At 46.8% G+C, this 27,281-nt stretch overlaps 1 protein-coding gene across 1 annotated transcript; it reads right to left on the bottom strand.

Moving 5' to 3' along the window:
* Positions 1-275: 275 nt before the first annotated feature.
* Grtp1 (growth hormone regulated TBC protein 1) lies at positions 276-26,587 on the bottom strand. The gene is made up of 8 exons (XM_045145862.1): positions 26,537-26,587; positions 26,254-26,405; positions 18,476-18,634; positions 13,469-13,593; positions 11,892-11,988; positions 2,375-2,547; positions 2,115-2,300; positions 276-526 (listed from the first exon to the last, which is right to left on the bottom strand). The coding sequence occupies exons 1-8, from the start codon at positions 26,581-26,583 to the stop codon at positions 437-439; spliced, it is 1,029 nt and encodes a 342-aa protein (XP_045001797.1). The 5' UTR covers positions 26,584-26,587; the 3' UTR covers positions 276-436.
* Positions 26,588-27,281: the final 694 nt, after the last annotated feature.

Raw genomic sequence — 27,281 nt, 5'->3', positions numbered from 1 at the left:
CACATGATGCCTGGCAAGCATTCTACTCCAGAAAATGATTGCCACCTGTGAAAGTTCACTATGTTCATTTTCAGTTTGCTGACACACACACACACACAATGCACATATACACATGCCTATTCCTGGTGGTGCACACCTTTAATCTCAGTACTTGGGAGGCAAAGGTAGAGGTATTGCCGAGTTTGAAGCCACCCTGAGATGACATAGTGAATTCCAAGTCAGCCCGGGCTAGAGTGAGACCCTACCTCAAAAAACAAACAATTCGACTCCACAGCTGATAAGTGAGCATGAGTTTTAGAGCATTCTATCTGAAAGTTCACTACAAAACTGATTTCAAGTATTTACAACAGGAACAGGCGACACAGAAGGAATCGGTCAAGTGTCAACTGGAAACGCTATTGCTGGCAGTGCAGAGGTCTTGGGGTTGCAGGTGCACTCAACCCTGTGCCAGCAGGGCAGCCCGACAGTTCTCACGCAGCCTAGTGATGGTTGTCATGGACAAGCTCCCAGGCTCTGAAAATATTTTCTGGAAAAGAAAATTTGTTTAAAAAGTAGCCAACTCAACAACACATTTTCACCTTAGGTATCTCATAAAAGTTGGAGCACAGCACACCGACAGGGACCATCACCCATGGGCTTCGTGTGCCCTGTGGGCAGTCCTGTTTGTCACCAGAGCACTTCTGCTTGAAGTTCTGCCAATCTATGGGAATCACCTGTTGCCACCATTTAACTTTTTTTTTTTTTAATATTAGAATAGTCCCACCAGACAACCACAAGCTGGGGCTCCCCAGGGATGCCACACAGCAGCACTACTGGCCATTGCAGAGCTGGGTAAAGGCACCAGGCCTGTGGGCACTACGTTCACAAGTGATCATTCTTCCCTAGACATCACCCCATGGCCAGTTTGCACAGCTAAACAGCCAGGAAGCCATTCATAAGAGGTTGGATGACTTGTCTGTTTTGGACAGTGCCACATAGCACATATGAGGGAGAAAGATGGATATTCAGGTCCCCAACAGTATTGTATAGTTACGCTAGTGGGTTTACCCTGAGACTACCACAGAACTAAACTCTTTGGATTCTGTAAAGTTAAAGCAAGAACACTAACAAATGTAACTCTGAGATACAAAGGTAATACAAGGCAGGCATCCTCACCCTGGTGCATCTGGAGACTGCACCCAGAGGTCCAGCGGGAGCCCTGGGCTGGAATGATGGGGGAGTATCTGGCCCTGCCACAGCTGGAGGTCCGTACAGTACACAGAATGCTGCAGGAGTACCTGGTGAACTATATAGCTTTCTAGATGGCTATACATAGATTTAGTCAAACCACTGCATGAAAATTTGTCTGAACTGGTATCCAAGAAGAGGTAAAAAGAGGTACCCAGCACATGGCTACACTTAAACCTTTCCCCATGAACTCAAGTCTGACACTCTGAAGTCAGCATGGGAAGAACATATGGGCCTTAAGTCTGTAGGGCGTATGCCAAGGGAAAAGAGTTATTCCAGCTGTGTAGCAAATTAATTCTTAGCAAAAATCTTTTTTTCCCCCAGGGTCTCACTGTAGTCCAAGCTGACCTAGATTTCACTATGTAGTCTATAAGGCTGGCCTAGAACTCACAGTGATCCTCCTACCTCCTGAGTGCTGGGATTAAGGGCATGCCCTACCACACCTGGCTACAGCAGCACAATTCTTTTTCTTTTTTTTTTTTTTTTTTGTTTTGTTTTTTCGAGGTAGGGTCCCACTCTAGCTCAGGCTGACCTGGAATTCACTCTGTAGTTTCAAGCTGGCTTTGAACTCACAGTGATCCTCCTGCCTCTGCCTCCCAAGTGCTGGGATTAAAGGCGTGCGCCACCACACCCGGCAACAGCAGCACAATTCTTAATAGAGAAAAGAGAAGAATCAAATCATGTTTTCCAAAAGCATCAATAGCTGTAAAAGGACAAGCAGCATTGCCACATACACCAGTCAGAGTGAGCCATGACTTTCTCATGGCAGTGGAGCTGGGTGGTGGTTACTAGCTGCCAAATATCCTTCCTGCATCCAGTGACTTGGGACAAGGCCTATGGAGCTGAGGAGTATCTACCTTGTCTCTGGCAGCCTCAAGTGAACTCACCTGCATGAATGTGTGACACTCAGTCACAAAGTCCCCTTTGGTGATCTGCTTGAACTTATCACAGATGTCTGGAATGCTACTGGCTTCCAGTATAAATGCCTGGTGTTGTTTAATTAAGGTTAAAGCTACCCGGAAAATGATTTTGGAGCCTTCATTGAACAAACAGTCCCAGATTCGAAGCACAGTCTGTAGGAACACAGAAATGACACATCATTTCCACAGCCGGCCACATAGCTACAGAGGCTGATTGAGGCACTTACCTCCACAGGTAAGATGTCCACGAAAAGGCAGATGAACCAGCGGGATACCAGCAGGGTCCACAGCACACCATGGCCATCCATCAGGGCTGCTACTGCTGGCAACTTCATCCTCACCAGCTCTGCCAGGACCTCTTGATCCGTCTTCAGACCCAGCATTGCTGGGCTATAATAATCTGTCACACCAAAAGAAGAGGAACCAAGAGACTTGGTCAGATGGGCCTGATGGAACAGGGTGATAACCCTATCTACCTGGGAGGCTGAGGTCCACCTCAAAAACAAAATAGCAGACTGGAGAGATGGCTTAGCAGTTAAGATGCTTGCCTGCCAAGCCTAAGGACCCAGGTTCAATTCCCCAGTGCCCATGTAAAGCCAGATGCACAGAGTGCTGCATGTTTTTGGAGTTTTTAGTTTCTAGTAGCTAGGGGCCCTGGTGTGCCCATTCTATCTGTCTCTCACATGCAAAAAAATAAAAAATAAAACTACCACCATAAAACAAAGCTTAAGGCTAATCTGTGCTACAGAGTGAGTACAAGGCCAGCCTTGATAACAATGACAGTTTAATTCAAAATGAAAAGTAAAAAGAGGGCTGGAGGGATGGCTTAGTGGTTAAGGCGCTTGCCTGTGAAGCCTAAGGAACAGGTTTGGTTCTCCAGATCCCACATAAGCCAGATGCACATGATGGCACATGCATCTGGAGTTCGTCTGCAGTGGCCAGAGGCCCTGGCACATCCATTCTCTCTCCCCTCTAAAAAGTAAATAAAAATAGAGTTAAAAAATTAGGAGCCGGTTTGGTGGCGCATGCCTTTAATCCCAGCACTCAGGCAGAAGTAGGAGGATCACTGTGATTTCAAGGCCACCTTGAGAATACAGAATGAATTCCAGGTCAGCCTGGGCTACAGTGAGACCCTACCTCAAAAAACCAAGAGAGTAGGGCTGGAGGGTCTGCAAAACCAAAGAACCCAGGTTCGATTCCCCAGGACCCATGCTGGCCAGATGCACAAGGGGCACACACATCTGGAGTTCATTTGCAGTGGGTGGAGCCCCTGGTGCGCCCATTCTCTCAAATAAATAAATAAATAAATAAATATATTTTTAAAAAAGTAAGAGTGCTAGGAAGGCTGGAAACATAGCTTATTGGTATAGGACTTGCACCAGGCCCTGGTGTGCCCATTCTCTCTTTCAAATTAAAAAAAAAATTGATATATATATATATATATATATATATATATATAGTAAAATAGTGCTGGGAAGGCATAGCTTATTGTAGTATAGGACTTGTAACAGGCCAGCCAGCCTGGAACTCACTCTAGCCCAGGCTAGCCTAAAACTCAAGGTAATCCTCCAACCTCAGTCTCTTGAGTGCTGGGATTAGAGGTAAGCACCACTACACCCAGCTCCCAAACAAAACACGTAGCAACCCGAGACCCTCGCCTGTATCAAATGGCACACACTACAATCCAAACAATGCTACCAAGTCACTCCACCTTTATGACCACTAGCAATTCCATTGCAACCCTTGGACATACCCTAAAACTGGAGGCAGAGGCCAGTCCAGCCAGTACTGGCTAGAGGTGCATGCACAGTAAGGCAGCCTATGCCCTTTAAGTTTACTTTTAGGGAGAAAGCCCCTACTTACCATCCTAACCTTAGGCATGATTGGACATGCATATGGAAAAAAAGCAAATTCCTAGCTGGGTCTGTGGTACATGCCTTTAATCCCAGCACTTGGGAGGTAGAGGTAGGAGGATCACCGTGCGTTCAAGGCCACCCTGAGACTATGTCAGCCTGGGCTAGAGTGAGACTCTACCTCAAAAAATGGCTCAGTGGTTAAGATGCTTGCCTGAAAAATGGCCTGGGTTCAATTCCTCAGTACCCACATATAGCCAGATGCAAAAAATAGAGCATGTGTCCAGAGTTTGTCTGCAGTAGCTGGAAGTTCTGGCACATTCATATGGTCTCTCTCTTCTTGTAAATAAATAAAAATATTTTTTAAGACGGGTGTGGTGGCACATTCCTTTACTTCCAGCAGAGGTCGGAGTTCTGTAAGCCCCAGGCCACCCTGAGATTACATAGTGAATTCCAGGTCAGCCTGGGCTAGAGTGAAACCCTACCTTGGAAAAAAAAAAAAAAAGAATTTAAAAAAGAAAAAAATATTTTTATTTAGTTAGTTGAGAGAGAGACAAGGTATGAGAGCTCCAGGGCTACAAGCACTTCAGACACAAGTACCATGGATACTGGGGAACTGAACTCATACCAGCAGGCTTTGCAAGCAAATGTCTTTAATGGCTGCTGAGCCATCTTTCCAGCCTTGGTGCTTTTTGAGACAAAGTCTCACTCTAGCCCAGGCTGACCTAGAACTGTGACTTTCCTGACAGCCTCCAAAGTAAAGGAATTGCTAGAACAAAAGAAAGGAGGTAAGGCCCTGAGTTCACCTCTCTTCCTTTCCTGAGATTCCTGAGGTCACTGGTGAGGTCAAGTAACATAACTTTAGTTCTTAGTGGTAAGAAACAAAGCAGTATATTGAACAGTAAAGAGTGTCACTAAAATCTGAGTAGAAACACTTGTGCAATAAATTTAATTTCTTGTGTTTGGAGAACTGGATTTTAAAATGCTCTGAAAGGAGCTGGGGAGAGAGCTCAGGAAGTAAAGGTGATTGTTTGTATAAAGCCTGCCAGCCTAGGTTCAATTTCCCAGAATCTGCATAAAGCCAGACACACCAAGTGGTGCATGTGTCTGGATTGTGTTTGCAGTGGCAAGAGACCCTGATGTGCCCATACTTTCTCAAATAAATGAATGCTTAAATAAAATGCCATGAATAATCCACCTCTAGCACTAGAAAAATTATGCCAGGCGTGGTGGCACATGCCTATGTCCCAACACTTAGGAGGCCAAGCAAGATGATCTTGGGTTTCAGGCCAGCACTGTCTACATGGTAAAACTTGTGTCTCAAAAAAAAAAAAAAAATTTGAATGCATTTATAATTAATAAATGATGCTAAACTATTTACCTACAGATGGATGACTGGATCTATCTTAAGACTTCCTACAAAAATAAAGTTTACAACTTTTTCATTTGAAGTTTTTATTATGTCTGCATATTAAGTTTGTTAACGGAGGAACTTGGGAATAAAAGCTACACCACTGCACCTTCTGTATATGGGCTTCCCAAAGTTAGTTTAATGTCCCTTTTAACAGTTGCTGTTTACTCCTAGAAACCTATGAAGTAAATATTGTTTGTGTCCAGGACCACTGACTTGGCCCCTGGCATGCTAGTCACACAGAACACAATTCAGTTTGTTAGAGACTGATGCACTTCAATACACAATTCAGAACTATTTTCATTATCACACGCTCACATGCTATCACAAAATTAACTTGCTGTCACCATTTTACTACAATCAGGATGATGTTCACTATTGTGGTACTGTCATTTCAAGTGTGTGAAATTCAGTTCTGATGTCTGTGTGCACCAGATGTTGAACTGGTTCCTGTAAGTAAAATAGAGCTGGTCCAAGTGCAGGGATTAGGCTGGGATTACAGGCATGCACTCTATACCCAGCGCTTTCTGCCTGGCGTCTCGTGTAGCTAAGAGCCAGGCATTAAGCCAGGAGCCTGTGGAGGGAGAGGAGCTGAATGGGAGCAGTAAAGAATTTGCAGAAACATATGACCTTGGCCCAGTTACAGAAGCTTAGCCAGTTTCCAAAAATAGAGGTGCTAAACTCCTGGACTAAACTCCATGAGGCTGTGACATCTCTCAGGGGAAGATTAAGTTACCTGCTGCACCTCTCCCCTTTCCAGGACACATTCTCTTGATTCTGGAAGCCCACCCTCACATATTAGGTCTGAGTCCACTGTGCACAGGCAGGGTTAGGGCCACGCAGATTCCATACCCCAGGAGTGGCCCGGTCCCGTCCTCCCCAAGCTCTCAGGAACAGCCACACCTCGGCTCAGCCCCAGTTCTTAAACCTGCCTTGAGATAAAGCAGAGAACTCACTTGTTCTGTACAACCCACAAGTTCTGAGGCCAAACCTGGGAGGAGCCATGAAAACAGTGGCTACTGTGTTTACTTTTAAAGGTTTTTGTTCTCCAAGTTTCCATAATGAACACAGGTGGATTCTGTGACACACATACACACTCTCACATACTTCTGAGACACCACTTGTTTGTTTTCAATAACAAAATAAAGGGAATGTGTCAAAAGTATCTATTGATGGGCTGGAGAGCTAGTGTGGTAGTTAAGGCATGTGCCTGCAAAGCTAAAGGACGCAGGTTTGATTCCCCAGTATCCACATAAATCCAGATGCACAAGGTGGTGGGTGCATGCATCTGGAATTCATTTGTTGTGGCTGAGGCCCTTGTGTGCTCCTTCTCTCTCTCTCAAATAAATAAATGTGTGTGTGTGTGTGTGTGTGTGTGTGTGTAAATGCATGCTCATGTGTCTCATGTGTCTACCAACATTATGCAGGAAGCCCATATTTGCTGGGAAGGAGAGGATTTTTTGTCATAATCCTCCAAGAAGGCTGGCTTGGCTCTTCAGCAGCCCTAAATGAAAAGAAGAACCAGGACACCACAGGGTCCTCCCATAGTCCCAGTACTCAGGAGGCAGAGGTACAGGTTGGTCTATATGCTGAGTTTCAGGCCAGCCAGGGTTATTAGTGAGACCCTGTCTCAAAATTAAAACAGACCGGGTGTGATGGCACACACCTTTAATCCCAGCATTAGGGAGGCAGAGGTAGGAGGATCACTGTGAGTTCAAGGCTAGCCTGGGATTACAGAGTGAATTCTAGGTCAGCCTGGGCTAGAGTGAGACCCTATCTTGAAAAACCAAAATAAATAAAAAGTAAAAGAAAGATCCAGTAAGACCCTGTTATTTAGGGTGGCAAATACTATTCGGTGGGTGGAAAAATTGAGGGCCACAGAAAAGTAGAACAATTCAAGCCGTTTTGGGGTCCACAGTGGACCCACCAGACAGGGTGCCTGGCCCAATGACCCAGTCTAGTCCACTGACTGGCCATAGGCTGAATAAACTATGGATGCTTGTCTGCAATGGGAGCTGGGAGAAGCTCTATGCAGGAACATTAACCACTGGGGCAGTGAGGGGAGCAGTGTTGAGTCCTGAGGCTCTGAGCTACCATGTTGGATGATCCCCCCAAACACCCTGTACATCCAGCCTCACCTGCACACAGGTGTCTATTGCCTGTTTGGTTTCAGTGGGGAGCCCAGGTTTGGAGGAAAAGCCTCAAAGGAGGCCCGTGCCTTTTCCCTACTGGAACCTTGGGCATTCTCTCCGTGGCCCTGTTTTACCCATGGGTTCCTTCACCAAGATACCTGCACATGGCTATGTCCCAAGCTGACACACAACCTAAACAGTGCCCCAGGACCTGAGGTGAAGGACAGAGATAGAGGTAGCCAGAAGTGTCAGTCCACCAGATGTCCATCAGGTCAAGGTTCAGGTTCATTCCTTTTGCCCCAAACCCAAGCCACCACTTAGGGGAATGTAAATGGAAGGGAAGAAGAAATGTAACCCTGAAGTCCCAACACATGTGTGAGGGCAGTGTGGCAATGCAGTGAGCACACACACAAACCCAGATTATGCCACTAGGTACACTCTTTAGCAAAAGCATCTCCTACATGGACACAACCTGCACTGTTTACGGAAAGGGATTGGAACAATCGTGCTCACTGAGAGGTCCAAGATACACCCACCACATACCTCTGGCACTGGGTCCCAAGCTGAGGGCCATGGAGAGCCAGAGGAGTGGAAAGCTCCCCACTACAAAGGCTATCACACCTCACCATCCCTGGAGGGGTACCTGAGCTACATGGCAAATGTCACTTATTCACCTATGTACTACACTCTGTCCCCTCAGTCACAAGGTCAGTGCAGCACAGGAAGACATTCTGAGAGAGGCTACATTCAACTGATGGTCTCACAACGTGTAGTTGAGACGTCTATTTTACCAATCATTCCTACAGGTGCTTACCTTAAACATCACTCCACAACAGGCATGTCATGTATGCACAGGGAAAAACAGTCCACCAGGGCTCTCTACTAGCTTTGGTTTCAGAAGCCCATGGGGTCTCGGGTATATTCATGTGTCAGGGGACACTGCTATTTTACTTGCTTATTTTGGTCTTTTGAGACAGGATTTCCCTCTGTAGCCAGGCTGGACTAACACAATCTGATTCCCAAGTGAATTCTCCTGGCCCTGGGGTGAACCTGAGGCACATAAACAAGTGTAAACCTAGGAAGGATAAACACAGGGAAGCCACCAGGAGGGTACAGAATCCTACTCATACCTGGTGGATAACAACAGGCCTTGGGAGCCTCGTTCCCACCCTCTTGTACTTGTGCTGGAGCTGCAGCCTGTGTGTCCATCTCGTCCTCCTGGCTTGGACTGAGGTGTTTCTGCTGCCTGTTTCCCTGAATATCAAGGGAAATCAGGTCAGACCCATTCTTCAGAACACGCAGGTTATTCATTCAAGGGCTAGGAAAGTACCTGTCTAGTGAGGTCTTCAGGCAGAGTGAATGGACCCCTCAAAGTATATACAGAAATCTGTTACAGAGAGGCTGCCCATTGGCCAGAGTCCTTCCACACAAAGGCCTGAGGCCCAGTTTGAACAGTGATACCCTGACAAACTGACAAGGCAGTATGTTACTAAGAGGGGTTTAGGCTAAGACTAAGGTGACCTGCATGTCCACCATGCTGAAGGGGTCCTGTCTTCTGTGGCACTGGGGCAGAAAGAGGCCTCTAACAGTAAAAGCAACATCTTCAGTCAGAAGCCAGGCACAGTGGAACATTCATGTCATCCCAGCACTTGGGAGGTGGAAGCAGAACTGGGAGTTTAAACCTTGCCTACAAAGTGAGTTTGAGACCTGCTGCTCCTAGTACTGCCTTTTCTTTGTAAATGCAGGCCTGTGCACAGTACTATTTGGTCTGACCGGGTGGACTGAATGGAACTGCACAGCTGTGTTAACCAGGGGACCAGGGGCTGCTCCTCTGCTAGCTCTCCCACCTTCTAACCCTGTACCCTGTCCTGTACTATGGGTGTATGGGTGCTTCCCACCCTTGTCTTCTTACTTCTGGAAAACCAAGAAAGACAGGGACATTTCAGCTGTTCCTCACGGATGCTGGCCAATCCCTAGGACGAGGCTTAAAGTGTGGCAGGTCTGATGAAAAGAACTGACTCTAGGGTTGGGGACATGGCTCAGCATTAAAGCCATTTGCTTCCAAAGCCTCCAAGCCGGGGTTCAATTGCCCAACCACTCACATAAAACACCCAGTGTTCATTTATAGAGGCAAGAGACCCTACCCCCCACCCACACACACATCACACATGCACAAATAAATAAAAATTAAAGGGGGAAAAGATCTAACCTCAGATACACACACTCGTAATTCAGTCTTCAGAGGTAACAAAGCTGCAGCCTGTTACACAGCCCTGCCCTCACCACCAGGTCTTGCAGCTAGCGCCTCCCACTCGCTATCCCCATGGTGCTGTCCTACCCTCTCAGCTCCCACCTCATGTACAGCTTTGACTTCCCAACCCCTGTGCCTCTTAAGTTGACCCAGCAGCCAGTGATCAGACCCTGGCTGGTCAGGCAGGAAGTTGTTTCTGCCTCAGGTCCTTTCCCTCAGGTCAGCTCTGGCTCTTCCCAAACTGACCTTCACTGCAGCACACAGTGCACACTGGCTTGATTCAAACTGGAGGCTACTTATTTATTAATAGGCAGGAGAAGCCAGGCATGGTGGCACACACCTTTAATCCTAGCACTCAGGAAGCAGAAGTGAAAGGATTGTCATGAGTTCAAAGTCACCCTAACTACATAGTGAATTCCAGGTCAGCCTGGGCAAGAAACCCTACCTTGAAAAGCAAAAGGTTTCAAAAGAATGCTTTCCCCCTCAAAAGTAGCAAGACAATGGGTTGAAGGGATGGCTTAGCAGTTAAGGAACTTGCCTGCGAAGCTAAGGACCCAGGTTCGATTCCCTAGTACCTACATAAGCCAAATGCACAAAGTGGTGCATGCTTCTGGAGTTCATTTGCAGTGGCTAGGGGTCCTGATGTGTCCATTCTCTTTCTCTCATTTTGCCTCTCTCTCTTTCTCTCTGCTTGCAAATAAATAAAATAGTTTTAAAAAGACGAGTCTTTTTTTTTTTTTTAAGTAGCAATATGAGGCTGGAGAGATAGCTCCACAGTTAAGGTGCTTGCCTGCAAGGCCTAACAACCCAGGTTTGAGTCCCCAGTACCTTTGTAAAGCCAGGTGCACAAAATGGCGCATGCATCTGGAGCTTGCCCAATCTCATCCTCTTTCTCAAACAAACAATAAAATAAATAAATAAAATAATATTCTTTTAAAAATATTTAGATATAAGATGGGTGTAGTGGTGCAGGCCTTTAATCCCAGCACTCAGAAAGCAGAGGTAGGAGGATCACCATGAGTTCAAAGCCACCCTGAGACTACATAGTTGATTCCAGGTCAGCCTGGACTAGAGTGAGACTCTACCTCAAAACAATAACAACAACAAAAATTTAGATATATATGCACATGTGCATGTATATGTAAAGCAGCAACACACTGTAATGCTGTGCTGATGAGTTCTTTTGTTAATTTTTGGGGGGTTTATTTATTTATTTATTTGAGAGTGACCGACAGAGAGAGAAAGAGACAGATAGATAGATAGAGAATGGGCATGCCAGGGCCTCTAGCCACTGCAAAGAACTCCAAATGCATGTGCCCCTTGTGCATCTGGCTAACATGTGTCCTGGGGAATCGAGCCTAGAACCGGGGTTGTTAGGCCAGACAGGCAAGCACTTAACCACTAAGCCATCTCTCCAGCCTTTGTTAATTTTTTATTTAAAATATTTTATTTTTTAAAGATTTTTAAGATAATTTTTTAATGACAACTTCCTTAATTATAGGCAATAAACCATGGTAATTCTCCCCCCCCCAACCACCATTTTATTTATTTATTTGGGAGAGAGAGAAAGAAACAAAGGCACTTGCTTACAAAGACTAAGGACCTGGGTTCTATTCCCTAGTATCCATGTAAGCCAGAAGTACACAGGGGCGCAAGAGTCTGGAGTTTATCTTAAGTGGCTAGAGGCTCTGGCATGCCCTTTATCTCTCTCTCCCTCAGTTCAATAAATAAATAACATTTATAGAAAGACAAATCTACACTCTGTCTAGGCAGTGATCACAGAAACCCAATTCTCTTACCTCAAATAAAAAAAACGTTTTAACTTCAATGTCCAAACAAGATATTTCACTAAATCTTTCCTTCCTTCCTTCTCCTCCTTCCATCTTCTCTCCCTCTCTCCCTCTTTTTCTTTTTCTTTTTTCTTTTTCTTTTGTAGTGCTGGGGATTAAACCCCAAGTCTTGCCTAAACTTGCTAGGCAAGCACTCTACTCCTGAGCAATACTAAACCCTTTCACTCCATCCTCAGTGGCCAGCTGGATCATTTCACCAGTACCTGAAACAAGGCAGGAAGGGTAAACAGAAGGACTTTCAACCTACCAGGTAGTATTCTTCCAACAAGAGCATCCAACAGCCAAAAAGATTCCTCTTCACTCTTTGTTATAAGAATCAGATACCCAGCTATGAAATTCATTCCCTGCAAGCAAAAAAATGAGATACAAAGGTTACCCTGAGTTCTAAACCCCTGTATGATTCTGAGACCACTCAGCTCATGGCCATGTTTGCTGTTTTTCTACCCTTCCAGGAAAGTTGCATGACTCAAGACGCTTGGGCACAATGTAGGTATTCTAATACCTACTGTCTGCACTGCATTCAGCTGGCTAACATAAGAAGAGGGAAACAATATGATGGAGAATGGAATTTCAAAGGGGAAAGTGTGTGTGGAGGCGGAGGGAATTACCATGGGATTTTTTTTATAATCGTGGAAAGTGCTAATAAAAATTAAAAAAAAAAAGAAGAGGGAAACATCATCCAAAAGAACTCTCTGAATGCCATATAGAATGCTGTTTCCTTCTAATGACCATTAACAAGGCATCATCCTAAGTGATCAGTGATACACGTGAACAGTATGGATCAGTCTGTCAGAGCAGGAACTGCACCAATGATGGTATTTACCACAATAGCAAAGATCAGTCAGGGATGGTGGCTCAGGCCTGTCTGGAGACTGATGATCACAAGTTCTATGTCAGCCTGGGCAATTTAATTAGACCCTGTCTCAAAACCAAAATGTAAAAAGAGGGCTAGAGATATATCCCAATGATATAGAGTGCTTGCCTAGCATGTACAATTTCCAATCTCTCTCACACACACACAAAAATTAAACAACATAATGAAAGGCAGGCAGTAATAGTCATAGTCTGATAGGGCTTAGGATCTTCCTGTAAGGAGACCAAAAATCCATGGTACTCCCCAAACGGTAGATGCTGCCATAAATGTCAAGTGCTGAGACGGTGCTGGGCAGAGGACATGGTCCTCAGGCTTACGGCGGGAGTTTATGAGTGTGTTACTGCCGGGTAACTGCTTTACTTAACTTCCACTTCCCTCCTCTTTGTTCAACTGTAAATGCATGTTTCTCTAGAAATAAGAAATGAAATCTGGGCGTGGTGTGGCTCATGCCTTTGATCCCAGCATGTAGGAGGCACAGGTAGGAGGATTGCCAGGAGTTCCAGGCCACCCTGAGACTACATAGTGAATTCCAGAACAGTCTCGGCTACAGTGAGACCCTACCTTGAAAAAAGAAAAAGAACATCTGCTTTCCTCATCCAACAAGACATACCCAGATGACATCAAATGCAGAAGGCTGTGGAGACATGCTGCTGGTGGCACTTCAGGCATAATCTATACCAGGACATGGTCACACCTATCAGGAACACACAACCATGCTACAGGCACACCTCTGACCTGCATCTCCACTGACAGTGCATTTCAGAATGTTATCAACACAGAAGTAAGGTACACAGAGATCAAGGCACTATGAAGACAGAGGTCAGTAAAGAGTGCTGTGTCCCTGACCTGGTGATAAAGCTCACCTGCAGAGTATCATAGCCACACACCTGTGCGGTGCCACATTATTCCCCACCCCCCAGTGTGCACTAGTGCTAAGGCCCTGGGCTCACCTGACAGTACCCCACGCCTGGGTTGTGCAGTGCATACGCCAGCAGCACATTGTACAGGGTCCTCTGCAGACAAGGCTCTGCTGTCTTCCGGAACCTCACGTTGTCAGGGAAAGTCCGGTTCAAGTCTGCACAGAAAGTCACCAGCGTCACCACAGTCTCTGTGTCTGCCTTGGCGGCTGCGGGGTTCTGTCTCGGACTTCAAGAATGGCTGCCACACTAGTAGCACCTGAACCACCCCAGAAAGGCTTGGCTGCATCCCCACACTTGACAACACACCTCTGCCTCAGTGTGCTGGGAGGTGGTGCAGCATCCTAGGAAGGATGGAGAGGAGAGACCCCACTATTCTTTCAGAGCCTGGATGGCAGGTGACCTTCCCAGAGTTGTGGTCTTCATCAGGTATTTCTAGTGACCCCACCAGCCCTCATCACCTAGGCTCTGAGCTTCCCTGAGGAAGAACAAGTCCTGACTTGGGAGCAAGGAAAACAGGGAAACTAAATGCAAAATTGGGGGAGGGTTTTCTGGTTCTAAAGATCAAAAACATAAGAAGAGTCGGGCATGATGACTTATATCTGTTACTTTAACATTTAGGAGGCTGAGGCAAGAGGACTGCTGTTGAGTGAGTTCATGTCCAACTTGGGCTATAGAGGGAAACCCTGACTCAAAACAAAGCAAAAAATATGGGCTGGAGGACTGGAGAGATGGCTAACTGGTTAAAAGGTTTGCTTGCAAAGCCTAAGGACCCAAGTTCAATTCCCCAGGACCTATGTAAGACAGATGCACAATGCGGCACATGCATCTGAAGTTTGTTTGCAGTAGCTGGAGGCTCTCTTTGCCTCTTTCTTTTTTTGTTTTCCATGTTGTTTATTTATTTGAGAGAGGTTAGATAGAAAGAGGCAGAGAGAGAGAGAAAATGGATGTGCCAGGGCCTCCATACTCTGCAAACAAACTCTAGACTCCTGTGCCCCTTATGTATCTGGCTAACGTGGGTCCTGGGGAATGGAGCCTCAAATCAGGGTCCTTAGGCTTCATAGGCAAGCACTTAATCACTAAGCCATCTCTCCACCCCCATATTCTCTTTAAAAAAAAAATAGTTTAAAAACAATCAAAACTTCTAGGCATGGTGGCATCCATTTTGAACCCTAGTGCTTGGGAAGCACAGGTAGGAGGATTGCCCTGAGTTCAAGGCCACTAGAAACATAGGAAGAAGAATAAGCCCAGACTCCCTTCAGAGATAAACAGACAAAGCTGATACCAAGGACTAAGTAAACTCATGCTGCCGGCTTCTGTGAGAGAGTTTCCCTGCCCACCTCTTCCTGTTCAGCAGAGCTCTGTGACCTGTCTCCCATGCCCTCCCAGGAGCAAAATGGACTTTCTCCTGGCATTCAATTGGTGAAATGCACTGGTCACAGGATCAGAAGCGAGCTCCTATTTTAGACTAGACACAGTCTATGCCTACCCTGTGTGATAGTCTTGATCATGACATGGTATTTCTACAGAAAGGAAAAGCTAGGAATGTATGACCAGTGGCTGTTTATGCAGCACTATAGTGTTGCTGTGGACATGAAACATCTTCTACACGGTCCCTGTAAGACAGGTTACCCAGATGGGCAAAAAATTAAGCTCAACCAGCACATGCCCCAGCAATCCCGATTCTGGGTACACATCCAAGGAACCGAAGGCAGGGACTACAAATGTCTGTGTTCATGACAGCATTTCATATGTACACAGCCAAGAAAGAGGCTGGAGCAACCAACTGTTCACTGGTGGACAAACAAAATGAGGTGTGCACAAATGCTATATTACATAGCCTTAAAAAGAAACTGCGCTACGACTCAGAATGGCTTTGAGGATATAGTGCTGAGTGAACAAGCCAATCAGAAAGGAAGAAACTGGGCTGGAGAGATGGCTTAGTGATTAAGGCATTTGCCTGCAAAGCCTAAGGATCCCAGTTCGATTCTCCAAGACCCACATAAGCCAGATGCACAAGGGGAGCATGCATCTGGAGTTTGTTTGCAGTGACTGGATGCTCTGACGTGTCCATTCATTCTCTCTCTCTCTCCCTCTTTTTCACTCTCAAATAAATAAATAAAATATATTATTTTTTAAAAAAAGAAAGGAACAAACTGTGTGTGTTCCCTCTATGGTGAATTCCTTCAGAAACCACAGTTAGAGACAGAGAGTAGAATGGCAGGGCCGGGGATAGGGTTCAGTTGGTAGAGTGCTCAGTTTCAATCCCCAGCACTGCATACATTGAGCATGGTGGCACATGCCTGTAATTCCAGCAACTGGGAAGTGGAAGATCAAAGTTCAAGGTCAGGCAGAGGAGATGGCTTAAAGGTTAAGGTGCTTGCTTGTAAAGCCAAAGGACCCAAGTACAATTCCCCAGGACCCACATAAGCCAGATGCACCAGGTGACACATGCATCTGGAGTTCATTTTTAGTGGCTGAAGGGCCTGGCATGCCTATTCTCTCTCCTTCACTCTCTTTTTCTTTCTCTCTCTCTCTCTCTTAAATAAATAAAAAGATAAAATATTGTAGAACAAAAAGAAGTTCAAGCTGGGCGTGGTGGTGCACGCCTTTAATCCCAGCACTTGGGAGGTAGAGGTAGGAGGATCACTGAGTTCAAGGTCACCCTGAGATTACATAGTAAATTCCAGTTCAGCCTGAGCAAGAGTGAGACCCTACCTCAAAAAAACAAAAAATAAAAAGAAAAGAAAGAAAGAAGTTCAAGGGACTGGGGAAATGGCTTAGCAGTTACGGCATTTGCCCGTGGAGCTTAAGGACCCAGGTTCGATTCCCCAGGACCCACGTAAGCCAGATGCACAAGGGGGCACATATGTCTGGAGTTCGTATGCAATGGCTAGAGGCCCTGGCATGTCCATTCTCTCTTTCTCCCTATCTGTCTCTTTCTCATAAAATAAATAATTTTTTTAAAAAGTTCAAGGCCAGCCTAGGTTACGTGAAACTCTGACTCAAAGAAACCAAAATAAATAAATAAAAGGGTTTGGCATGGTGCCATCTGCCTTTAATCCCAGCACTGAGGAGCCTGAGGTAGGACTGCAGTGAATTCCAGCCTGGAGCTAGAGGGTAAGTTCCAGATCAGCCTGAGCTACAGTGAGATCCTACCTTGAAAAAGACCTCCTCCTCCCCCCCAAAAAAGAAAGAAAGAAAAAATAAGAAAAATTTTAAAAATGAAAGAATTATTTAAAAGCCAGGGGCTGGGATGGGGAATAGGAAGTTTAGTATTAAGTGAGAAAGGACTGTTTAAGTTTGACAAGAAATGCCGGGTATGGTGGCGCATGCCTTTAATCCCAGCACTTGGGAGGCAGAGGTAGGAGGATCGCCGTGAGTTCGAGGCCACCCTGAGACTACATAGTGAATTCCAGGTCAGCCTGGGCTAGAGTGAGACCCTACCTCAAAAAACCAAAAAAAAAAAAAAAAAAAAAAAGTAAGTTTGACAAGAAAAACAATTAAACTACATTGTGTGTATTTTTTCACAATAGCTCCCCCCCATCCACACTAACCAGAACGTGTCAAATAATCTTTCAAATGAACAAGTCTATTTTATCTGACACAGGAGGCCTCCAGTGAACCTCCGCTTTCCAGCCTGAGTCAGCACCGCTGCCCAGCTGAGTGGCAGCCATCCAGCAAGCGCTTCTGTCCTGAGACCTCTGACTGAGGTCCGTGACCAGGATGTAGCCCGTGTCCCCACAGCCTGCCTGGAGACTGGGGAGGGAAGCAGGGGCTGCAGAACACCCCACCATGTTAGGGATACTCAATTCCCTTGGCCTCTTGGTCTGTTAAAAATTCAGCAATGTTGGCCTGGAGAGAGCAGTTAAAAGAGCTTGCTTAAGCCTGGTGTGGTGGCGTAAACCTTTAATCTCAGCACTTGGGAGGCAGAGTTAGGAGGATTGCTGTGAGTTCAAAGCCACCCTGAGACTCCATAGTGAATTCCAGGTCAGCTTGAGCTAGAATGAGACCCTGCCTCAAGAACACCCCTCGCCCCCACAAAAAAGAGCTTGCTTGCAATTCCTGACAACTTGGGTTCCATTTCCCATTAGCCATGTAAAGCCAGATGCACTAGGTAGTGCATGTGTCTGGAGTTGGTCTGCAGTGGCAAGAAGCCCTGGCACGCCCATACTCAGTCTGTCTTTCTCCGTATCTCTCAAATAAACCAGCATGCTGTTTACACTGGTACTGCTCACTTGTGTTTACATAGCATTCCAGGTTCAAACTGGCAATGGCAGTTCCAAAAATTCTACATTTCAGAGGTAGGAGGATCACCTGATTTAGAGGCCAGCCTGAGGCTAAACAGTGAATTCCAGGTCCACCTGGACCAAAGTGAGACCCTACCTCGAAGGGAAAAAAAAAAAGCTAAATTTCAATTTATGGTAAACTTTGAACTTTTTATTTTATTTTATTAGAGAGAGAGAGAGAGAGAGAGAGACGGGGGGGGGGAGGGAGGGAGGGAGAGAATGGGCATGCTAGGGCCTGTAGCCACTGCAAATGAACTCCAGATGCATGTGCCACCATGTGTATCTGGCTTATGTGGGGCCTGGAAAATTGAACCTGGGTCCTTAGGTTCACAGGCATGGACCTTAACCACTAAGCCATCTCTCCAGCCCTAAACTTCAAACTTTTGAGAGGCAATGGCCCTGTGCCTGTTGTCATCAAGGTACTTGGAGGACAAAGCCAGCACCCAGGTCAGTCACAATAGCCACCTGCCATGTGGCACAATGGTGCACTAAGCCCTGAAACCAGGAGGCATCCCTGTGCCCATTTCTGGGTACCATGATGCTCTTAAAACCCTTCAAGAAGTTCACTTTCACACAAGGAATAGGCACACAAATATTTGCTATCCTTCCCATGAACACTTCTTTTGATTTCTCCCAAAATAGAATTCCATATTAATGTTAGCAGGTGCATCTTTAGCAAGCTTACTCACTACCTTAGGACAAGGGGCTTCTATTGGGAACATGCTCTGTCCTCGGCCAGGCTCCGTCCCACCTGTCCTGATGGCTTCCTCCAGGCTGGGACTACTCTCCCCCTGAAGCAGTTGGTGGTAGTATCCAGGGTTTTGGTCCATCTGGGCCTGGGCCCCACTCACGGCCATCCAGACGCGGGCCCGGTGCTCCAGCGGGATCCCCTTTCGGACATAACGCTTCACTGAAACCCAAAAGACAGAGAGGTGAGCTCAGATCTCAGATTATTGGGGTAATGCCCATTTACCTTCATCTTGAATGTTTGTCTTCCTAAGCCAATCTGGAATGAACCCAAAAGTTTATATCTCTACCCAAACCAGCACACACTCTAGAAGCCTCCTCCAAAAAGGAGCAGCTAGGTGCACATTGACCACTCAGTTCTACTGCACTGTTGAGCCAGTAAGGGGTCCAGCTGAGACCACAGGCTGACTCTGAACCTGTCCACCAACCCTCAATCTATACAGCCAACTCTGAGAAGACAGACAAAAGGGCTCAGGCTCCTGTTCTGGGGATGGCTTGGCTTCAGGGGTCACTGTGCTTATCAGAGCTGGTGCAGAATCAGAGAGCAGAAACCTGGCTTGGTGTGATTCATCAATAGAGCAAGTGCTTAAGCAATGGGCAAGGCTCTGGGCACTACGCCCAACACCAAAAGGAAAAAAATGTCAAAAAAGCAAGAATAGATGACCCAGGGAGAGGAATGGACATTGCTTGTTTAGGAGCTGCAAGAAGGAACAATTTCAGAGAAGCTGTCTTGGGGGGTTTCACACACCAGACAAGTGTTGGTCCTTTCCTGGAAGGGAGACAGGGGACTGGTCAAGTATAAGCAGCAGCAGCACATGAGCCACATGGGTAAAAACCAGCAAGAGGTAAGATGCTTGCCTTGTAAGCTGAGCCGGGCCAGCAGCCTCAGACAGGTCAATGTAACCCACTTTGCAGATATTCTCTCATGCTGAGTGCTATTTCAACTTGTAGGGAGATATAGCTTGTTTGTTTGTTTTGAGGTAGGGTCTCATTCTATCTAGCCCAGGCTAACCTGAAACTCAACTCTGTAGCCCAGACTAGCACTGGACTCATAGTACTCCATCTACTTCAGCTTCCCCAGTCCTGGGATTAAAGGTGTGGGACACCAAGGCTCGCCAGCATTTTTTTTTTCTTGTTTACAAAAGGAAATTTATTCCAAAGCTTAGGGAACATTTACATTTAAACAAGGTGGCAAACAGGTGTCTCACAGAAGAAAAAAAAAACATGGCATGAATTCTATTAAAGTTTATGAAGCATAAAGAACCCTAAGTTATCATGGAAAATGTTAATAAAAATTGTGAAAATAAATAAATAAATAAATATAACCCTAAATTATGCACTATTGCCTTGGGAAAGGGAAAGGAAACAATGAAGGAGGAGAAGACCACACCAACTTAAGTGTCCAGATGTGAGATCAAGTCATTCCTGCTAAGCTCTGAGTTTACAAATATGCTTTACAAAAGAGAAAGAGGCAAATTTTTAATATGCTCATAATTTATACAGCTGTAGTCCAATTACAGTTTCTGTATAAGCAGTAGCTTTGGACCAATGGCTGACCTGTCTCTGATGTCTAGACTAGGTGGCCAGATTTCAAATGTTCCTAGATCTTTTGAGATTCCAAGGGAGCCTAGGTTCAGCTCAGTCTTGTAGTATGTTTAAGAGATTACTGCCACGTAGTCAAGCTGAACAACTTCTTGCGCTCACTTGTATCATTCTCGTCTTTCAGGAAGGGTTCCCTACACATGTGCAATCATTCTATCAAGGGTTTGCTTTTTTCCCAGTGTAGAAGAGTAATGGTAATGGCCAGCATTGTTTTTAATCACAAATGTGTGGGGGCTGGGCATGTGGTGCATGCTCTTAATCTCAGTGCTTGGGAGGCAAAGGTCAGTGAATCACTGTGAGTTCAAGGCCACCCTGAGACTACATAGTGAATTCCAGGGTAGCCTGGGCTAGAGTGAGACCCTATCTCAAAAAACAACAAATAAACAACAACAACAAAAGTGGGGAAGCCAGGTGTGGTGGCACATGCCTTTAATCCCAGCAGAGGCAGGTGGGTGGCTGTGAGTTTGAGTTTGAAGTCTCCCTGAGAGTACAGAGTAATGTAATCTGGATGTTAACTGTCTTCCAAGGCCCATGTTGAAGACTTGGTCGCCAGGGCTGGAGAGATAGCTTGGCAATTAAAAGTATTTGCTTGCAAAGCCTAAAGACCTAAGTTCAATTCCCTAATACTCACATACAGCCAAATATACAAAATGATATATGTGTCTGAAGTTTATTTGTAGTGGCAGGAGGTCCTGCATGCCCATATATGCTCTTACTCATAAATAAAATATTAAAATATATATTATTTATAATATGTATAATAGTAAAAGGTAGGGCCTATTGAAAGGTCTTTAGGTAACTGGGGGTTCTATCCTTGAAGAGGATGGTAGGATGTTGGCCATAAGGTAAGCATGTCTGTGCCCACAGTGCTATGCCATGTCAGACCCAAAGCAATAAGGCCAATGTCCAAATCTGTGAGCCATAATAAACGTTTTTTCTTTATAAGGTAACCATCTCAGATATCTGTTATAGTAATGGAAAGGGACTAACACTGGAAGAAAAAATAAATACTTTCCCACAGGGAGCTATTAAAAGGCTTAATGGATAAAAGTACTTGTCACACAAGCATTAGGTCTTGTTTGGATGCCTATAACCACAGTGCTTGGGAGAAAGACAGGAGAATCCCCAGGGCTGGCTGGCCATCAAGACTAGCTGAATTGGTGAGCTATGGGTTCAATGAGAGACAGTGTCTCAATAAATAAGGTGGTGGAGAGTAATACAGGGAGACATCTGACATTGATCTCTGACCTCCATACACATATACCACACGTGCAGAAAAAATGTATACTCTTACAGGTTCTAGTCAGATAAACCTTACATCACAAGTTCCAAAGTGGCCCATGATTTCTAGTCCTCTAGGTCTAGGCTCAGACATAACAGGAATACAAAAATGCAAATCTGTATAGCCACTTTGGAAAAAGTTTGCATTTCTTTTTTCTTTTTCTCCTTTTGGTGCTAGGAATTGAACCCAGGGCCCTAAACTACCAGGAGATGCCATTTCTTACTAGTTCTAAATGATTCAGTATCCCAGTGTTTATCCAAGTGAAGCAAAGTCGAAGGTCACACAAAAGCTGTGTGAGTGCTTATTTTGTTAGCTTTCAGTATCCCATGCCCCACCAGGTATATCCACATACTAAGAAAATGGCTCAGCAACAGAATGAATGAGCTACTAGGGTACACAAGATGCTGGATGAGTCTCAAATTCAGTGTCAGAACCAACTTTAATCCCAGCACTTGGGGGGCAAAGGTAGGAGGATTGCCATGTGTTTGAGGCTACCCTGAGACTCCATAGTAAATTTCAGGTCAGCTTGGGCTAAAACTAGATCCTACCTTGAAAAACCAATTTAAAATATATTTGGGCTGGAGAGATGGCTTAGCGGTTAAGGCATTTGCCTGCAAAGCCAAAGGACCCAGGTTCGATTCTCCAGGACCCACATTAGCCAGACACACAAGGGGACACAGGTGTCTGGAGTTCGTTTGCAGTGGCTGGAGGCCCTGGTGTACCCATTCTCTCTCTTTCTCTGTCTCTCAAAAAATGAATAATAAAACATTTTAAAAAAACATTTATATTTATGGAGGGATAAAATTAATGTGTGCACCAGGACCTCTCGCTGCAAACAATTCCACATGTGTGTGCCACATGTTGAGCATCTATCTGGCTTTACATGGGCACTGGAGAATTGAACCTGGCCAGCAGGCTTTGCAGACAAGCACCTTTAACGGCTAAATCATCCCCTAGGGCTTGACTCTTAACTGTGGTTTGCTGTGTATTTATTTAAACACCTAAAAACTGTATACTAATAAAAGGAATCTCTCCCTGGATGCCACTGCTTGCCAACCCTCTCATCACATCAGAAAGCATTGTCATTTCTCCTTTCCCCTCTTCCCATTCTCCTCTAGACACCAGACCAGATGCTGAGACTGCCTGCCCTCATGCCCCCAGCATTTTCTCTCTGAAGACTGCTCTCAATGCAGCTACTCTGCATACAGCCACTATGGAGTCTGCCTGCTTTCGTGACCTGTAAGAGTAACTTTCTTCTTCTTCCATCCCCTTCCTTCTGGCAGCTGCCAAGATCTGCAGCTTTCCTGTCCTGCTGTTTCCTCTTATGCCAGTAAGACTATCCTCAATTTTCCTCCTAAATCTGATTTAAAATTTTTTTATCAGTGAAAACAAGAACTTACAAGAGACTTTGTGAACCCAGTGACTCAGGTAAGTGGAAATCCTCCAAAAAAAGAAAGAAACTATGTGTGGTGGCACACATCTATAATACCTACACTAAGGAGGGTTAGACAAGAGGCTACTGAGCCAAGATCAGTGAAATAGCTAAGATAATGCTATCCTATCCTATCTAAGCCCTGACTCCATATATTGGGGAAATAAAATAGCTAAGCTACAGCACCTTTCTTATGCAAACTCCCCAACTCCCCAGGAGGACCATGTCTGAACTGACAACACTCTCAATGCTTCCCATGACCCTGAGCATGAACCAGGTGTATAAACTCAAGGTAACTCCAGGATAGGGAATGAAATGCCTGAAATTCCAAAGGCACCCTGACGTACTTCTGGCACGAATATCATTGTGAATTGTATGGTCTTTTGCCTTTCAACACTGTCCCCTGAGCTTCTACACTAAGAGTACTTTCAACACTGTACCCCTGAACTTCTACAATGAGAGTACTTTCAGGCATGAGCCCCTCTCAGTTCTTGTGAAACTTCAAGGGGTGCTGCTGAATGAAACTCAAGGGTGAGTCTGACACTGAGACCCCTACCCTCACCCACAAGCTTCCCTGGGGATGTTTCCCTGGTGACTGACTAGACTTCAGTCAGCTTAGTGTATCTGGCAGGAAAAACCCGATTCCCATTTCTGGAATAACTTGTCCACTAGTTACATGCCTGACAGTGCACTTAGACTTTGCCAACACCATGGCCTCCTTATTACACTAGGAAAACACACTTGTGCCAACAGGGGCACACAGGATGGCAGGCTCCCAGGCCCCCCACCAGACTAACCAGGGTTCCATTTCTGGCCAGAGCATCAGATGACTCTCGCCCTGACTCAGGTTCCCTTCCCTCAGGCTGAGGGTTAACTAGGAAGCAGACATATTTACTGAAAATATTTTTTTAAGGGAAGCCAGGCATGGTGGAGCATACCTTTAATCCCAGCACTTGGGATGACGTGAATTCAAGGCCACCCTGAGACTACATAGTAAATTCCAGGTCAGCCTAGAGTGAGACCCTACCTTGAAAAACAAAACAAAACAAAAATGGCTACAGAGGTAGCTCAGCAATTAAAGGTGCTTTCTTGCAAAGCCTGCCAGCCCAGGTTCAATTCCTCAGTACCATATAGAGCCAGACTCATAAAGTGGCCCATGTGCCTGGATTTCCTATGTAGTAACTGGAGGCCCTGGTATGCCCTTTCTCTTCCTAGGCCCCCCCCCCCAAATAAATAAAAATAATGAAGGAAGGAAGGAAAGAATTTAAAATTAAAATAAATTTAAAAGGGGACTGGGGTTGTACTGAGTAGTAGAGCACTTGCCTAGCATGCTTGAGGAACTAGGCTTATCCCCAGCACAACACTAAAAGAAAAACAAAAAACCTGCAAATATCTGGAGGGTGAAAATCTGGAAGCATTGTGCATTCATATTGCTTCCCCAAATACCTTTGATTCCTGCTCACCTTACGACCCCAACCCACACTGGGAGATGGAGACAATACCCTGAGTGCAGCTTCCTTGAGGAAAAATATGCAGTAAGGTGAAGACCCACTGACTCAAAGAAAAGGACTATGGTGGGATCTAACCAGTGGCCAAGCAGACAGGGTAATGAACGGATGCTGCTCAGTTTACGAGCCGAGCGTCTGCAGACCTACATCTTCCAGGGATCATCAGTCTGATCATCACTGCTTGTACTGAAGGCCTAGTGCAGAGCCAGGAAGCAACTGGACACGTGTGAGTATGAACACAACTGCTCCTGGGCCACACGTAAGACAGTGGTCTCTCTCTTTGGAAGCCTAGGGTAGGAGAGAAGCAACTTCATTCTGTATCATTAGGTAGGGTTAAAACATTTACCCATGTAAGAACTTTTTAATGTTAACAGTCCAGTCAAGCCAGGTGTGGTGGCGCACACCTTTAATCCTAGCATTGGGGAGGCAGAAGTAGGAGGTTGCCACGAGTTCAAGGCCACCCTGAGACGACACAGTGAATTCCAGGTCAGCCTGGGCTATAGTGAGACCCTACCTCGAAAAACCAAAAAAAAAAAAAAAAAAAAAAGTTCAGTCAAGGGGCTGGAGAGATGACTCAGTGGTTAAGACCCGTGCTTGCAAAGCCTAACAACCAGGGTTTGAATCTCCAGTACCCATGTAAAACTAGATGCACAAAGTGGCACATAAATCTGGAGTTTATTTCAGCTGCTAGAGGCCCTGGCACATCCATCCTGAGTGGATGTCTCTCTCTACTTGCATATTTATTTATTTATTTTGGTTTTTAGAGGTAGGATCTCACTGTGGCTCAGGCTGACCTGGAATTCACTATGTAGTCTCAGGGTGGCCTCAAACTAGGGTGATCCTCCCACCTCTGCCTCCTGAGTGCTGGGATTAAAGGCGTGCGCCACCACACCCGGCTTCTGCATGCATATTTTAAAAAGGCCAGTCAATTTTTAAGAACAAATGCACAAGAAAAATAAAAGCAAATGCTTGTTGGAAACACCTTAACAGAGGCCACTGAGATGGGGCATGGTGGGTCCACCCTAGTTCCTAACCCTAATATTTGGGTCACCAGCTCTGTGTCCATCACTAATGTTCAGGAAGCAAGCAACTCCCCAACACACTTCACATTTGCCTTTAGGATGACACTGTCATTCTGTCTCTACCTAGGCACATGGCAAAGACCTTCACTCCCTCCTTTAGTAAATATGAAGTCCTGCAACTGGGCGCGGTGACACATGCCTTTAATACCAGCACTCAGGAGGCACAGGTAGGAGGAGTACTGTAATTTAGAAGACACCCTGAGATTACATAGTGAATTCCAGGTCAGCCTGGGCTAGAGTGAGACCCTACCTCGAAAAAACAAAATTAAAAATGAAGTCTTGGCCAATCAACGTTCATTGTATCCAGGATTCCACAGAGAAGGAAACAAAATCCCTAGGAGTCAGGGAGAGAGACCTTTGATTCTACTAAGGAAAACAAGTGCCTATCAAGTAAGGACGGTGAGAAGAGAAAAGCCCTAGGAAAGAGAAGGGACAGTGGGTGTGCTGGGCCTGGAGGCCCCTGGGGCTCTCCACCACCCACGGCTTGTGCTTTCTCAAGGGGAGGTGGGGGGGGGGGGGAGGCTGGCAACAGGAGCCCAGACCAGCTGATTTTGAAGCAAGAGACCCGTTTCCAGACCACCGGTGCGGCTGTTTGGAAAGGACCTTCCCCAGACCCCACCACACCTGGAAGCGTCCTGCCTAAGGCCAACTTTGGTTCCAAGGTTCTGAAACTGCCCAGAACACCTGGACCCCTCGTGGCTCCCGGAGCAGCAGCGTGGACTTTGTCCATTCTGAGTCAGAGGGCGCGGTGACACGGGCGAGGTCCGGAGCTCCGGCGGCTCCGGGCGAGGGTCGCCCCGGGGGTCGCGCGGACGCGGGACTGCGGTCTCCCCCACCCACCCACCCACCCACCCGCGCCCTGAGCGCCCCGCTCACCTGTCACGCTTCTTCGGATGCCACCGCCCCCCTTTAGAAGTTTGGCCCATTTTATTGCCCTCTTGGTGAGGATGACGAGGTACGAGGAGAAGAACTCTTCATAAGCGGCGTAGTCAAAGTCCTCGGGCCTTTCAAAGCCGTACGGGTCGACCCTGTAACACAAGCAAGGACCTGTCCCCCAGCCCCGGTTGCGGGCCCGCGGGGTCCCGCTCGCTCCGGCCCGGTCTCGGTCCACCCTTCCACGCTCTCGGGCACCGGCGCGCCCCGCCGCCCCCGCACCCACCTGGGCACCCTGGCCCGCGCCGCCTGCGCGCGCTCCGCCAGCTCCATGCCCGGGGGCAGCCGGCGCAGCCCGAGGGCGGACCGGGCGCGGGACCCCGAGCGCCGAGGGCCGCGGGGCGGGCGAGCGCTTCCGGCGGGGGCGGGGCCGGGCCGGGCGGGGCGGGCGCGGAGAGGGCGGGGCGCGGAGGGGCGGGCCGGAGGCCGGGTGGACGCGGAGACCCGGAGAGGCGGGATTGCGGAGGGCGGTAGACGGGGACGCAGCCGGGCTGGGGCGGGGAGAGGCCGGGTGCACCTGCTCCGGCAGCCCAGGCCGAGGTGCGACCCCCGGCCGGGAATTTGGATTCTTCTGGGTACCTGTCAATCGTCAGTGCCCGGCGAACCGGACTTGAGACGACGACTCCTGTTTTATCTTCTGTAGGAAAGGAGCAAGTCTCGTTTCCACTTACTCTCCTGCATTCCAGGGCTGCGGACACGGGAAAGGGAAGACCTCCGTCCAAGGACACGGTCCTGCTTCTCCAAACCCAGGGTTTAGCCTAGGGTCAGATGAAGTCGAGGAAGGCGCCCCCGGTGGACCAGGCCCCTCAGGCCCACCCTCCCTGAGGTGTGAGCGGGTCTGCGAGCCTTCCTCCGCCTGCTCGCTACGGGGCCGGGACCCGTCTCCGCTGCCAAACCGCTGAGGTGGTCGGGTCTCCAGCCGGGTCCGGAGATTTCAGCGTTTGCGCCAGGAAACCACATCTGCCCGCCTT

Source organism: Jaculus jaculus, chromosome 3 (genome assembly GCF_020740685.1).
Source record: "Jaculus jaculus isolate mJacJac1 chromosome 3, mJacJac1.mat.Y.cur, whole genome shotgun sequence".
NCBI lineage: Eukaryota > Metazoa > Chordata > Mammalia > Rodentia > Dipodidae > Jaculus > Jaculus jaculus.
Note: the sequence above shows the minus strand (reverse complement) of the source record. Positions and strands in the feature narration are given on the sequence as shown.

Bases quoted from the DNA above. Each gene is read 5' to 3' on its own strand.
- Grtp1 (XM_045145862.1), bottom strand. From the start codon at position 26,583: ATGGAGCTGGCGGAGCGCGCGCAGGCGGCGCGGGCCAGGGTGCCCAG. The intron at 18,635-26,253 runs GTGAGCGGGGCG...TTTGGGTTTCAG, and splicing joins CATCCGAAGAAGCGTGACAG to TGAAGCGTTATGTCCGAAAG. The intron at 2,548-11,891 runs GTAGGTTGAAAG...TTGGTGTGACAG, and splicing joins TGTTGGAAGAATACTACCTG to ATTATTATAGCCCAGCAATG.